Here is a 15,387-nt window from a genome sequence, read left to right on the forward strand (position 1 = left end):
CCTTCTGGGCTTGTTTAACCACACGTCATATAACCTGAGCATATGCAGGAAACAGTTTCTTGTCTTGTAGATGGCTTTTGAGACACCAGGAACAAACGTCACCTTCCTCGGATTCAAGATTACGAGGACAAGGAGACAGTGGAAGCAAATCAAATGCAAGAGGTCCTTCAATAAGTAAGATCTGGCCTAAAATCCACTCTACTACATATGGACAACTCTATAATCAACCAATTAGTCTAGGCCAAGTTGAACCTCCCCCACTTCTGTCCCCACCCCCCAACTCCTGTTCCCCTAAAATCTCCCTTAACTCTCAGATCAGGGTCACAGATTTGAGCCTTGCCTCTTGTCTCCTTGCCAGTCAACCTCACAATAAAACTCTTTTCCTCAAAATTTCGATGTCATAGTGTTGGCCTCTGTGCACAATGGGCAGCAAGTCCTTGCTCATTCACTCATTCATTTATTCATTTATATTGGTATGGATTCATAGATTTTTCTTTATTCAGTGGGTTTATAATCCATTAATATTATTTTGATGCTCATAGTTGTCCCAATATCAGTAACAATAACAGCACCTAATGTTTAAAAAGGACATAAAATACTTTCTCATGATTTCTCTCTTTGATTCTCCTAAATGTATAAAGCAGAGAGGTAACCTCTCCTGTAAACCTAAAAAAGTTAAAGGCTTCTGTGCTGGTAGAACTGGGGCTACAACCCCCAAGTGTTGTGAGTCCATCATGCTTTCCACTCTATATTAAGTAGTCTTGTTTAAGGATGGAAGGGTGAAATTTCAGGTAGCAACCCCACAATAGGGAAGTTTTCTTGTCCTTTGCAAGGATAGTAGCTTAAAGGCTATTCATTAAGCAACCCTGGAGTCAAGCTGTTACACCCTGATTTCACCCATTTGAGCAAAAAACGGAGAGGGGTAGGGACATATAAAATTTTAAATACCTACAAGAATATTTAGGGTGAATTTTTTTCCCTCCTTCAAAGTACTTAACTTTATTTCTTTATACAGGAAAACAAAAGTAGCTTGAGAATCTGTAACTCCTTCCCTACAATTTCCCGTATTTTTTTATCACAGTAATGTGTGCTCAAGTGTAAGTGCCCACATGCACACATGCACATACACACAAGATCACAGAGAAACCTATAATAAAAAAGCAAAAATCTCCAGCTCCAGCCCTCTCCTCCAGCAAACTTTGAACTGTTTCCCATTTTAGTTCTGGTAGTTATCTCCACATGGTTGAAAACTATTTATTATATTATCAATGTAAGGTATTGTCTAGGGATTCAGGACTTAATTGGCTAACACCACACCTTCTCTTCCCTCTCACCTAATTTCTGATAGTTGTTACCTTAAATTCTTCTAGAAACAATCCTTAATTAATACAACATAAAATAAAACCTCTATTTTTGTTCCATAAACGTTAGACAGTATCGGTGGAGGCCCACTCTGTCACGTAAGTCGATGCTGTCTTCCCCTCCTTCTCTCACCTGTACCTTTACATCAAGACTGATAAAACCTATCTTCTAGTTTGTCACCCCATTTAAGGGTTACGTGTTTTAGCTACTTGATGATGCTAAAAGCTGATAACCCATAAGCAATATTCATTTTGTCTTCGCCAGCAGCGTTTACTGCCTTGGCAGCCATCAAGTACCCAGGCTGCATTCTCTCCTTTCCGAGTGCAATATCAGGGGCCCAGATGCTTGATTTGTGACCTACGGACTTTTTAAAAAATCATATGAAAAAGTACATGCAACTATTTTCCTGAGGCGATAGATCCACCTACACCCTACCCCACCCCGATTCTCAAGTGGGTCTGGGACACACAGCTTTAGGGGGCGTGAGGAAAATTCCCAGGGGAGGTGGGGGTAAGCGCACATACGTAAAGGAAAACACAGCTAACAGCCAGAGTGTCTCCCTCAGCTCCAAACTCCCGAACGACCCTTAATTTTCCCGCCTCGACGAGAGCAAACCCAAGAATCAAAAGACAAGGGGCAGCCAGGCGGCGGTCCTCGGGATCCGGGCACCCCTCGCGCCTTCTGTCCCCATGAAAGAGGACCCACGACCACCCCCGCTGCTCAGAGGCCGGACACCTCGCCCCTCACACCCACGAAGCCCTCCCGACCTCCCTCCGGCAGCCGGGTGCAGTGACTGGCTGATCGGCTGGCGAGCTGGCGGCTCACCCACCACAGGCCGCCTCGGCACCCCACGACCTCGGACCCACGCCCAACAGCCCCACAGAGCAGGGCAGGGAGCGAGGCCTCTCGGACGCACGGCTTATCTTCCCGCCTTCTTTGTTTCTTTCAAAGGCGCCATTGGCTACCGTCCCTCAAGACTGGGAGAGCCGCGGGCAAGCGGCGAGACGTGATTGGACAATGTTGCCGCCACTCGGCCGGTGGCCCGCTCGCGATTGGCCGAAGCGCCGCCGGGGTTTGAATCGCAGCCCCGGTCGGGGAGGGTTCTGCCAAAGTGCCACGTTGGGCCCGGCGGCGGCGGCGTCAGGAGCCGGCTCGTGGAGCCGTCTGGGGTGCGGGTCGTTGGGGCCATTGGGCGGCGCAAGGCGGGCTAGGAAGCCGGGCGGCGGGCGGCTCTGACGGAGCCTCGGTGGCGGCGGGTCCCTCCCTGGGACGGCTCTGGCTCACGGCGGCGGGGCCGGGGGCGAGCCAGGGGCAGCGGCTGAAGCGGGTCGGCGGCGGCGGGGGCCGCTGCCCTCGCAGGACCCGGCCGAGATGCTGGCGGAAAACCTGCTGGAGGAGGAATTCGAACTGAAGGAGGACGAGCCGTGGTACGACCACCAGGACCTCCAGCAAGGTGAGGGGGTGGGGGCGGCGGGGAGGCTGCTGGCTGCCGAACTGTGTTTTAAAAGTTGCTTTCGCCCCCGGCCGCCCGGTGAAGGAGCCGCGGAGCCCGCCTGTCCCGCCCCGGGTGTTGGCGCAGAAATAATAATGCTCCCCAAGAGCGCTGTCGAGGGCTAACTGTGCGCGGGGCGCTGCTCTAAGCTCTCACGAAGACTAGATTATTTAATCGTCCCGGCCATCCATTCAGCCACAGTGAGTGGCCGAGCCCAGGACGGCTCCTGTGGGCGCGGCGCCCCTGGGCTGTGATGAGGCTCTTGACGGCCCGCGCGGAGCCCTGCGGTTGTCAGTAGCATCCCTGGGCAGTGGGACCTGCTCTCCTTCCAGCCGCACCCCACACGCTTGGAGGGAGTAATTTTGGCCATCCCTGTTTTCCCAGAGAGGAAAAAGGAAGCTAAGACGGTTCCGTGGCCTCTCAGAACGTGGAGTAGGAGTCACTGCCCAAACCCTTGTCTCTTCCTTAACCAACCGGGTTACAGGTTTTTCAGTTGGGTGTTAAAGTGTTTTAAGAAAGAAATGTTTATGCATAGTCCACCAGATGCCCAATGAACTGACTTGGCACTTCTGCCTCTCCCTCCTCCTCCTTCAGTTTGTACATCCAGGTTTCGGTTAAAAGCCTGCATTCCTAGCTTGGCCTGCCTTGGAGGCCTTGCTGACCGTGCCTCCAAGGAAACATCTTCGATTGGCCTTCACTTTGGAGCCAGTGGTCCCTTTTTGGCATATTGCCAAGGGGAGCTAGCAGTAGGAGGGACCTTAAGTATGTGCTAGGCGCTGGCAGGTCCTTAACACAGATGCTCATTTAATCCTCCTGACAGCACTTTGGAGGTGGAGGAGACTGTACTGGAGGGAACTAGGATGCCAATTCAATCTCCAAAGCAAACATTCTTACTCACTATACTGAGTGCTGAATAATCCTCAGGAATTTTTTTCAGGCTTCTGCTGTTTCTGCAAATCTGTGTAAATCCATTTTTTTTCCGCTCTAAACTTGCAGTAAAAATGAACATCTCATTTAGTTGAATATTAAATAATCATGATGTCTGTACATACTAAGTGGTTAATTTGGGGGGACAAACCACAAGGAATGTAAACTTGAATAACTAGTACTTAGGAGAAGGAAATACAACAAGTGTGCCTGCTTTGGGAAGGAGATTTCTAAAATCAGTATGCTGGGAGCAGTGCCCCACAGTATTTGCGCTCACATTCTCTATGTCCACAAGACAGATTTGTCTTAAATTTTAACAAACCTGTTTTCTAATTTCCCCATAAGGATTGATGGCCTAGTTTGATACTTTCTTCAAGGTTAATGAGGCAATCACTGTGCAGTTGCACCATTTGTCTTTAATATAGTAAGAAGTTTGTATAATCGACGCTGAATGTTTTTCTTTCTGGTATATAAGATGCATAAATCTGTAAGGGCATAGAGGGCAGGGACCAGGTCTCTCTCGTTTTTTGGAATCCCTGGCATCTAGTATAACACGAAGCACATAAGAGAAGCACATAAGAGAAGCTTGATTAATATTTGTTGAACCAGACTGAAACAACTCCCACAGGATTGCTGTTTTCATGGCTCTCTTCCTTCAGGGGCCTAAGTCTACACTGCACTTTCCCCGTCGTTGTTAAGGATAACCCATTGTAATAGTTCAGTGTACTGAAAAGCAAATGCAGCGTGAACAGGTTACAGGTGGAGTTTTCTTTAACCTCTTTGATCAAACTAGAGCTGTCAGATCTTCAAATTTAAACAGAACCTTAAAGGACACAGTTCCAAACCTCCTTAATGCCAGTTTGTGTTTGGGATTTGTTTTGTGCTTTTCAAAGTGCTCTTAACATCTGTTATCGTAACATTACCCTGTAAAGTGTGAGGAGTAGGAATAGAAGATGTGAAATTCCAACAACGATCACTAAGGAATGTGGCCTGTAAAGCAGTGAGGGCTGCAGTGTGCATATGTGGATATCTTTATCCTGTATATTACTAACAAATATTGTTAGTTAACAAATAAGTTATATGTTAACTAACTCCTAAACTTCTAAAGGATTTTAAAATTTGTTCAGTTCACAAATATTTATTATCTACTCTGTACCAGGTATTTATCTAGGCACTGGGGCCACAACTGAGGACAGGATATGATAGACAGCATCTATACTCTTATCAGTGGACGTTCTTAGGACATGCTCCCTAGACAGCCTGGAAATGTTGCCTCATGGAATTTCTCACTGTATGCCTGGCATATAGTAGGCCCTCTACAGATACTTGATGTTGAATGAAGTCTGTGAGCAGGCCTGTCCATTAAGCAGGTGTAGTAGGAGTTGATCGTGTGCAGGCAGCTGTACGCTTTTTTTTATATATATATCTTCATTATCAGTTTTGCTAAGCAAGGCTGCTTGGAGAGAGGTGCTTCAAACAACTTTCTAAGATCGCTTTCTCAAAGTCTTAGAACTACAAAATACTTTTTTTCCTTTAACAGTATAAACCATTATGTAAGTAGATTTGAGTCTTTGTGTGAAAGTTTTTTGGGGCAGTCATTTTAAAATTAAAATTGCTGAAAAATTCTAATCTCAGTAGACTCTGTTCTACTATTCATACCTTGTTAGAAACATGTAAAGCTGTGTGCTGGTAGAAGGAGAAAACCCTTTACTTTTATAAAACACTGATAAAAAGAGTATGTTCTGTGAGAGGCCTGAGTCAGCGCAGTAAGAATACTGACAGTAATCTCTGTGGGTAAAGTCCTTTCTGGACAGAGGAGCCTTCTGTGCAGGTAATGATGGGGCTTGCTTTGAAATGTGTCCCTGAGAACAAGGTGGAAAGACTAAAGAGGCTGGATTTTCTTTTCTACCAGCTGCTATTATAATTGTCATTTCATGAACTGTGCAAGTTTAGAGTAAAGATTAAGGTTTCTGATATATGGACTGGGTAATTGAAATCTTAGTTTAAAGGAATCCTAAGATTTCTGTTTGTTTGTTTGTTTGTTTGTTTTAATGAGTACATCTCATGTGCAACTTCTTTGCTGAATCACTGTTTGGTGGGTCATTAAAACTGACACTATCATTTTTCTTCATGTTTATATTCCAGTTTTTTTGCTTTCCCAATTATAGTAACGTTGGCAACGGGAGTTACACAGAAGCGTCACCAAATGACACATTTGAATTTGTAATAGGAAAAGCTTTCAGTCTTAATGTTATTGAATTACTGCTACAGGCTACAGCTAATGTGGAAATAGGTTGTCCTTGCATTTTTTAATGAAATTGAAGTAAAATGAGAAAAATATAATAGCAGAAAGATTTAAAGGTTTCAAAATTCTGGAAGAAAGGTCATGTTAAAAAAATCATTCTTGCTGTTATGTAATTTTTTGCTTAAGGCATAGAGCTAAATTGAGTATCTGTTTAAAGCCGACAGTCTTACACCATTAAAAGAGAATATTATCATTTGCAAAGATTGTTGAATATTAAACACATGAAAGTACTGATACGTTATAATTCCCAAATCTAAAGTAAATGTATAGAATATCTCAGTGGCTGCTTAGGGCAGTTCAATGGGATTTAGAAGAGCCAACTTCTTATTGTAAAATAGAGATAAACAAATGCACAATGCTTCAAAATGAGATTGTTTCCTTTTCTTTTTTGCCTGAATCAAAAATATAAAGGACATTCAATATTCTCCCATTCCCTCCACTAATTATTTAGAAAGCCTTCTTGGGCTTCCTGCCAACTTTTGGCTTATTTTGGTTATGGAAGCCAGATGCTACACAACAGGAAAAGAACTTTTTGAAAGGCCAGAAAAAGACCCTAGTCTTTAAACTAACAGGTGAAGTAATATCCTATTATACAGTGTGACTTCACAGGTGCTTTCTTGTAGTTGAGACTTATCTTGCTAAAATTTTATCCTAAACATCTTATGAAATATTTAGGAGACTATGAGACTTCAGGTTACTGAACCAGGTTGAGGCTTTAACTGGAAATAAGGATGGAGATAAGGATAAGTCCCATTCTTTTTTGTTTGCTGTTTGCTGGAAGAGCACTATTCTTGGCATTTCTGCAACAGTAGGAGCAGTGAAGATGCTACTGGCTGCATATTACGTAGGATAGGTAGTTTCATAACTGAATGAAAGTGGTTGATGATGGTCTCAAGTTACTCTTGATTCTGGAAGAAGTTTCGGCTCAGGTTTTGATTGCTAGGTAGGAACATCTTTGTAAGTCCCTGGTCCTTCCCAGTGGGGAATTACTTACCACTTTATGACAGGAGGGAAGGAGAGATTACATCTAGGGAATGTTTTTATGCTTTGCCATTAATACAGTGTGGGGGCATGTATGTGGGTCTGTGTATATAGATTACTCACGCTGTGAGTATAAAGTAATTATTTCTGGAACATCTTCAGCTATACATACATAGTTTCTTCTTCAGTTGGTGAAAACAAGATATTAACTTGCCTGGGGTTGTATAGCTGGCAGAAAAACCCAGATATATCAACTCTAGTTTCTCATCGCCGACTCTGAAAACAAGTGGAAAAGATTAAGTATCTCAGCTTGGGAAATTTGTACTCTCACTCTTAAAGTGTGTGGGCACCCCTTTTGATAGACTTAAATTTGGATGGAATAGATGATTGTGAGAGTTACAGCCTGACAACCGAGTAGTTTCTGTCTTACCTGTGACTTACCTTGAAGATTAGATCAGGTCAGTTAATATCTTTGTACTTTGACTTGACTCATCTGAAAAATAGGGCTGAGGACCTTGTGAAGATAGAAAGATGAATGTCTCTTGAATGCATTGAGCTGTGCGTAAAGGTTCTGTGTCATGTGAACACAAGATATTATTTCAGACTTATTGGAAGTCTTAATGTATGCCAGTAGTAGACATTGTTACTATTAAATCATGAGAGCATATTTTAACACCTCATTTACTAGCAGTGTATTGTTTTATTTAACATGGGCATAAAATGTTTTAAATGAGTTGGAGTAGTGTGTGGTAGATTTGTTTGTTTGTTTGTTTTTTGTTTTTCCCCTAATGAGGAAAAACTAACCAAGCAGACTAATGCACTTGAAGGGACATTGCTAGGTAACAAAAGTTGTTCTTCTTTTACCACTCATTTGAGGTTGAGTTTTAATGCAAGTTGTAGTGGACAGATGTTAAACCCTATTTGTCAACCTCTAAAAATGAAGTTTTAAAAGTTCCTTGCTTTTATGATAAATCTTTATATTTATGACATTAACTGAAATGGCTTCTCACCATACCTAGAATAAAATTCAAGCTTTCTTTACCATGACCTACAAAATCTTTTATGATCTCATCCCTGCCTACTTCTGCAACTTTCTCATACTAACGTTCCCTCTCTTGTTTCTATGACACTGGCTTTTTGTCAGATCGTAGACTATGAAAAGTTCTCTCCTGACACAGGGCCTCTGCCTGGCTCTTCATAAGGCAAGATCCTTCTCATCATTCCAGCTTTAGTTAAATGTCTCCTCAGAGAGGACTTTGACCTCCCTTTGTAAAGTAGGCCCCTGTTCATTATCAACAAATCCAGGTTTTTTTTCCTTTTCTTTTTTACACTCGACATTCAGTTGGTCTATCAAATCCTTTTAGCTCTACTTTAGAACATTTCCTGAGTCAGACCCCTTCTCTCCATCTCCATTTCTAACACATGGTCCAAGCTACCATCATCTCACCTCACCAGATGGTTTCAGTTTCCTCCTAACCAGCCACCCTCTTTCTACCCTTGTCGCTTTCCATCTGTTTATACAGCAGCCAGAGTGATCCTGCAAAAGCCTCCACTGGGTTCCATCTCGGAGAGTAAAAGCCAAAAGCTTGACTTCCTTAGTTAGACCCTACACAAGCTGACTCCCTTTGTAACCCATGTGGCTTGTCTCCTCTTCCACCCCTACCACCACTTTGCTCCAGCCCCACTGGCCTCCTGTTAACTTCAGTCATGCTTCTTCCCCAGGGCCTTTGCACTTTTTTTTTCCTCTGCCTGGAATGCTGTTTCCCTAGATACATCTTCGTGGGTTGCTTACTCAGTTTCTTCACATCTTGATTCTAATATCACCCTTGTCCACACACTTTCTTTCTGCCTTTCTTGCTTTATTTTTTCTCTTTAGCACTTTCTGCTATCTCAGATATTTTATTTATCATACTGTTTTTCCCACTAGAATGTAAGCTTCATGAGGGTAGGGAATTTTTTATCTGTGTTACTCATTCTTACATCTCCAGTGCCAAGAGCAGAGTCTGGTATCATTGAATGTGTGAGTGAATAGTGCTTATCACAATTTGTAAGTTTATTTATTTACTGTCTGGCTTCCCCACTGATCTGGGTATGTCAAGAGAGCAGGAACCTCGTCCGTTTTATTCACTTTTGTATAGCCAGAGCTTGGCATAGTGTTTAGCAACAAAAGCATTTATTTGTGAATCAGTGAGTAATAATCATACGTTGCCTTTCTATTGCAGCTGATAAAGTGTTTCCTTGTGTATTATTTCATTTGAGTTTCACGATCTTATATTGACAGAGCAGTCATCTCTAGACAAGAATACTAAGCGTAGGGACCTTTAAAGTCGCCATATTGGAAGTATTCATCTGATAAGTGGTAGTCAAAAGTGGACCTCAGATCTTCTTCCTCAGAGTTCATGCATTTCCCACTTTTTCAAAGAACGTCTTCATGAAATTTATAACGCAGTTCAGTATTGCAAAAAAAAAAAACTTTATTAGAACTGGTGTACTTTTTTGTATTGCTTTAAATTCTCATTTCTAAGATTGTGTATAATATAAACAAATCCTGTCTTACGTGCATATTTGGCTTAAGAAGGCTGGAAAATGAGGTGTGGAATAGAAATATGGCTCTGTGCTAAAGGGAAGTATGAGCTACTGACATGTAATTGCCTTACAAACAGTACTGCTGCATTGTGTATCTAGTTTGCTCATCTTGGAGGGATGTAAGAGAAGTAGAAAAAGATTAGAGGCCCAGAACAGTGTTCTTATTACTAATGTATTTTTCCTTTTCTCAAGTTAATAATTTTTAGTCCCCTTAGGAGGCCAGGATCTATAACAGACTGCTTTGGCAGTTCATTCACAGCAGCCAGATTCATGGCAACTTTAGAGATTATTTAAAGATCTACTTGGGCTTTGGCACAAGGGTTCATCCAAAGAGGAGAAATTACTTTGGGGTGAGAAGGGGCTAATTGTGGTCCCAATTCATTTGGTCTATTTAAGCATCTAAAAAAAGTAGACTGTCAGGATATGAATAAGTACATTCCAACAGCAAGTAGTTACTATCTTAGAAGTTACAATGCTGAATGATCATTCCTGAGCCTAATGAATACATCACCATAAAGTGGATTACTATTTTTTTATCTTACAAGTAAGAGTTTATAAGAGAGTACTTTACTTGATAGAAGGCCCCAGTTTATCTGAATTTTTAGTAGAACTCAGGTTTCCTTCTATATCATTCCTCCTTCCATTGTGATCTGACTTAAACCTTACGGATTACTTATGGTTTGTTCTTATGTTAAGGAATGGGTTATATAAGATGTTGAAGTGAGATCATTCATGTTATTCTAAGATTCAGTTGTTGTGCTAGATCTCCAACTTGCTGCTGAACTTGGGAAGACATTACTGGATCGGAACACAGAGTTGGAGGATTCTCTTCAGCAGATGTATACAACCAATCAGGAGCAGTTACAGGAAATTGAGGTAATTTTCTCAGTGAGTTACACTTTGAGGTGTGGCATCTTGCTGCTGTTGTACCAACCATACACTGCTAAAATGAACACTTGTAATTAAAGGCCACATTTAATTTCTAACACAGACTTATTTGAGAATAAGAACCATTGGGGAAGTCAGAGAGGTTGAGGTATGCTTACTTTAAGCTTTCCTAACACATAAGTCTATTATGGAGGAGAGATTTCTCTCATTGGCCTTTACTAGAAGTAAATGGTCCAGTATTTACCAGTATGTGAAACAGAATAAAGCTGTGAATAGTATACGTAGTTTTCAGGTTTTTTCCTTTTTAAAAAAATTTATTATGCAGGGTGTAAGATATACAAACATTATAAAAGAATAATACGACGAGCACCATGTACCCACTGCCCAGCTCAAGAAACAACTACCACGCTGCTGAAGCTCCCTGTGTTCCCCTTCTGGACTGCATCTCCCTCCCTATACCAAATACCAAATAAATTTCAGTTTAGATAAAAAGTAAAAAAAAAAGGCATACTACGTGATTTCATAAGGTGTTTTAAACTCCTCATGACATTCAAAGAATTAATCATAAATAGATGTTTGATTATCCCTGCTATGATCTTGTTTTCTTTACATTTATGCTGGACATTTTATCATTAAAATATTACTCTGCCTAGTTTAACAAACTGAAATGAAAAGATGCTAGGTGCAGACTTTAAAATGAATGTCCTGCAAGTGATTCCATTAAAGTAGTCCAGTTATGTGAAGAAGGCCGTTGACAGTGAAGATGATCATTGTGTATGTTAACAAGATGGTTGTCCAATCAGAACACCTTTGTTTCCACTCCAGGCCTTCCCCTACTCCTGCAAAAAAAGTTTCACATTAAATTAAATTACATTTCCTCCCCAGTATAGTACAGTAGAACCAGGACTCTTGTGTTATATATGCAGAAAATATAAAAGCTGGTAGAACAGTGAAGCAGTTCATCATGATCACCACCTATTGAGCTCTGGTTATATTCTGAACCAGGTGCTAGGAATTCAAAGGAGTAGAATTATACAGTCCCTGCCTTCAAAGCAATCTCCTTACAAATTTCAACTCTGGAACAAATAAAAGTCTATCATCAAAACTCAGGAAAATTTATGACCGCAGTATTCATTAGTTACCATAATTGAGGTGTATACAATAGACCCTCCATCTTCAATAGGATTTGTGAATTGAGCCAATGATGTCACTGAAATGTACTTTTATAATTCCAGGAAGGTGTATCCTGTAATAATATTGAAGTCACCAGTTCCGTTTTAGCATATTCTATGTCAAAAGAGCATAGAACATGCTGTACCCTAAATTAAATGTAACGAGTTGTAGAGTTGCCAGAAACCGAAGAATGCATCAAAAGCAGGCATTTTTAAACTAGTCAAACATTATACATGGTCAGGAACTCTTTCCTACTTTGTTTCATACACTTTGTTTTTCAATTCATGGGAAGATTTCATAAAGCAGTGATCATAGGGCATATACATGAAGACTATCATATTCTCTGAGGTACATTTATATGTATTTGGGTATAAAGGTAGTCTTAATACATGTATTGATGTTTCTTTTGAAAGCAAAAATAAATCTCTACATCAGAACATAAAAGCAAATATTTATTTTAGCATATCTTCTACATATAGATGAAAAAAAGTCCAAATATTTGCATGTTTAGGAAGAATGATGCCTTTTGATTAGGAGAATGCAAACACAATTGCCCTGTGATTGGATGTTTGCTTATCTTTCTACCTTTGTTTCCTTATCTGTGGTATTGAGGAGGATTATACAGTTAAGACAGATTGTTGACACTCTGGAAGAATCCAGAAACCTTTAAGAGTCTCCAAATCCACAAGTAAAACTTGACGATCTACTGTTTGTAAGATGTTGCAGGGCATATTGGAAATTACCCATTTTAGACCTTAATGATTAAATAAAATGAAATTAAATAACTGTATAAAGATATTAAAATAAATTTAGCCTCAAGTACTTTTGAAAACATTTTCATGAATCTCTTGTTTCTGTAATAGGGCATGTGGTCCACTGGTTCATAGATCTAAGGACTGCACAACTTATCATTTTACTCTTTATCCAAAATTGGTCCACTGGTTCATAGATCTAAGGACTGCACAACTTAATCATTTTACTGTTTATCCAAAATTGATTTTTGGCTAAGAACATTCATTGTTTTACATTTCTTCCTCACCATCACAATTGGCTTTCTTCTTTCTTTCTAGGACCACCTTCATAAAGAAATGAATGGTGGTTTGTTTTTGCTTTTGTTTTTAAATCACTGCATGAGAGGAAGTAGGAATGAGAGGAAATGAGATGAGTAAGCCTTACTGATGGTCACCTAAACCTACTTCCAGCCAGGGGATACCCACATCCTGGCCTTACTGCCTGCTCAGTTTGTATCTGTCAGACTTAAACATCTAAGAAACAAGGATTTCTAAGGTCTCTTTCCAATAGTCTAAAACAAAGAATTCCTTACAGAAGGAATGAGACAGCTGAGGAGGCTAATTCCCTCCCAGAAGACAGCTCCTTACATTATGCACCTCTTATCATTGCAACCTTCAGGAGCCCCCTCCGCTCTGCCCTAGACCAGCCCTTATGGGCTCTTTCCTTAATTTAAACCTTAAGTCAGTTTTTTTTCTTTTAAGTCAACTTTTTGGTGAAAATATAATATACATGTGGAAAAGAGTACAAATCGTTAAGTGTGGAGTTTGATGTATTTTCATAAGTAAATATAACCATGTAACCAGCACCCTGATAAGAAAGGAGAAGATTATCGGCCCCTTCAGGCTCGGCACCCCCTAGCCAGCATCTGGCTCCAATACCATAGATTAGCTCAGCCTGTTTTTGAACTTTTATCTAAATGGAATCACTTATACAAGTTTTAAACTAATGTTTTAAGATGTATATTGTGGATTTTTTCTGATTAGAAAAGTAGTACATGTTCATTTTGTAAATTTAGAAAATTCAGAAAAATATACAGTTGAAAACCAAAATGTCAGCTCTTTTCCAGCTACCCAGAGATTTAAAAAGACAGCCCAGAGGAATGGTCCTGGATCAGACTACTCAGGGTGGATGAAAAGCAGTTGGTACAGAACTGGTGACAATATAGCATAAAACCCCCAAAATAATTAGATAGCTAGGAAACTGTCAAAAGGGTATTTTGGAAATAGAACTACAAGTATTCTGTCAAAAACTGTTTATGAGTATAAAATCCTGATAAAAATTGATCGGTATTTTGTTAGGCATCATTTTAAAAAATTTTTTTTAATTCAGTTTTATTGAGATACATTCACATTTCATACAGTCATCTGTGGTGTACAATCAGCTGTTCACCGTACCATCATATAGTTCTGCATTCATCACCCCAATGTATTTTTTGAACATTCTCCTTATACCAGAAAAGGTAAAAAATAAGAATAAATTAAAGTAAAAAAGAACACCCAAATCATCATCCCCTCCCACCCTATTTTTCATTTAGTATTTGTCTCCATTTTTCTGTTCATCCATCCATACACTGGATAAAAGGAGTGTGATCCACAAGGCTTTCACAATCACACTGTCACCCCTTGTAAGCTACATTGTTAGACAGTCGTCTTCAAGAGTCAGGGCAACTGGGTTGCAGTTTGATGGTTTCAGGTATTTACTTCTAACTATTCTGACACCTTAAAACCTAAAAAGGGTTATCTATATACGGCGTAAGAGTGCCCACCAGAGTGACCTCTCAACTCCATTTGGACTCTCAGCCACTGAAACTTAATTTTGTTCATTTCACATCCCCTTTTTGTCAAAAGATGTTCTCAATCCCACGATGTTGGGTCCAGATTCATCCTCAGGAGTCATATCCCGCATTACCAGGGAGGTTTACACCCCTGGGAGTCAGATCCCACATAGGGGGGCGGGCAGTGAGTTCACCTGCCAAGTTGGGTTGGCTAGAGAGAGAGGGCGACATCTGAGCACCAAAGAGGTGCTCAGGGGGAGACTCTTAGGCACAATTATAAGCAGTTTTAGCCTCTCCTTTGCAGTAACGAGTTCCACAAGGGCAAGCCCCAAGATAGAAGGCTTGATATACCAAATCAAGAACATCAGCAACAATCCAGGTGAGGAAGTCCAACACTTGTGCATTTTCTCCCGGCTCCTCAGGGGGTGTTAGGCATTATTTTTAATGCAAAAAAATATATATATATGAGCTGTTGAAAGCAGTGGTTCCACTGACTTCGGAGATGCCTTTCACCAGCCTGTCTGACTTTGATTCAGTGTTTTCTGAGCATCTAATTTTTCTAGGATCCTGAGCAAGTTTTTTACTCCTGGGTAAGGGGTGGGAGAGAAGAAAACATTTAATAGAGTCACTTGCTTTGGAGAGTAGTGAGATCTGACACTATCAGACACCATTGGGTTTACTTACACTTTCCTACAATCATATAAACAGCTATAGCCTCATGTTTTTGTGTTACTTCTCTGCTTGGACACTTGCATTACATTATCCCCCTGCCCTCCAGAGTTGTGTTACCTATCATTCACAGTAGTCTGACCTTCAAGAGTTCATGCCTCCCTTGGAAATTGTAAAGCATTTTATGCTTTCTTTACTGTATTTTTCAATATTCTATTGTATATTATGCTTCTTAATTTGTTTTGCTCTCCTCCTCCACTTCCCATTGCAACATGGAGGGCTGTTGCTGTGTTTATTCACAGTCTCTCCCACATAGTAGGTAATCAGTAAGTATTTGTTGAAATCAGTATATTAACAGAGGATAGGTAAACAGTTTACAGAGCACTTCCAGTGATTCCTAAACTCTGGAGATTTTAAAGGAGGTGGAGGGGGCCTTGG

The 15,387-nt window shown here is 40.7% G+C and overlaps 1 protein-coding gene across 1 annotated transcript in view; it reads left to right on the forward strand.

Annotated features, from left to right (window-relative positions):
• The first annotated feature begins 2,419 nt into the window (after positions 1 to 2,419).
• CDR2 (cerebellar degeneration related protein 2) overlaps positions 2,420 to 15,387 on the forward strand; it is a 30,645-nt gene continuing 17,677 nt past the window's right edge. The window contains exons 1-2 of the mRNA XM_037815324.1: positions 2,420 to 2,815; positions 10,417 to 10,529. Coding sequence (XP_037671252.1) covers positions 2,734 to 2,815; positions 10,417 to 10,529 — 195 coding nt within the window. The 5' untranslated portion in view covers positions 2,420 to 2,733. The remainder of the gene's footprint in view (positions 2,816 to 10,416; positions 10,530 to 15,387) is intronic.

This window comes from Choloepus didactylus, chromosome 21 (genome assembly GCF_015220235.1).
Source record: "Choloepus didactylus isolate mChoDid1 chromosome 21, mChoDid1.pri, whole genome shotgun sequence".
Taxonomy (NCBI): domain Eukaryota; kingdom Metazoa; phylum Chordata; class Mammalia; order Pilosa; family Megalonychidae; genus Choloepus; species Choloepus didactylus.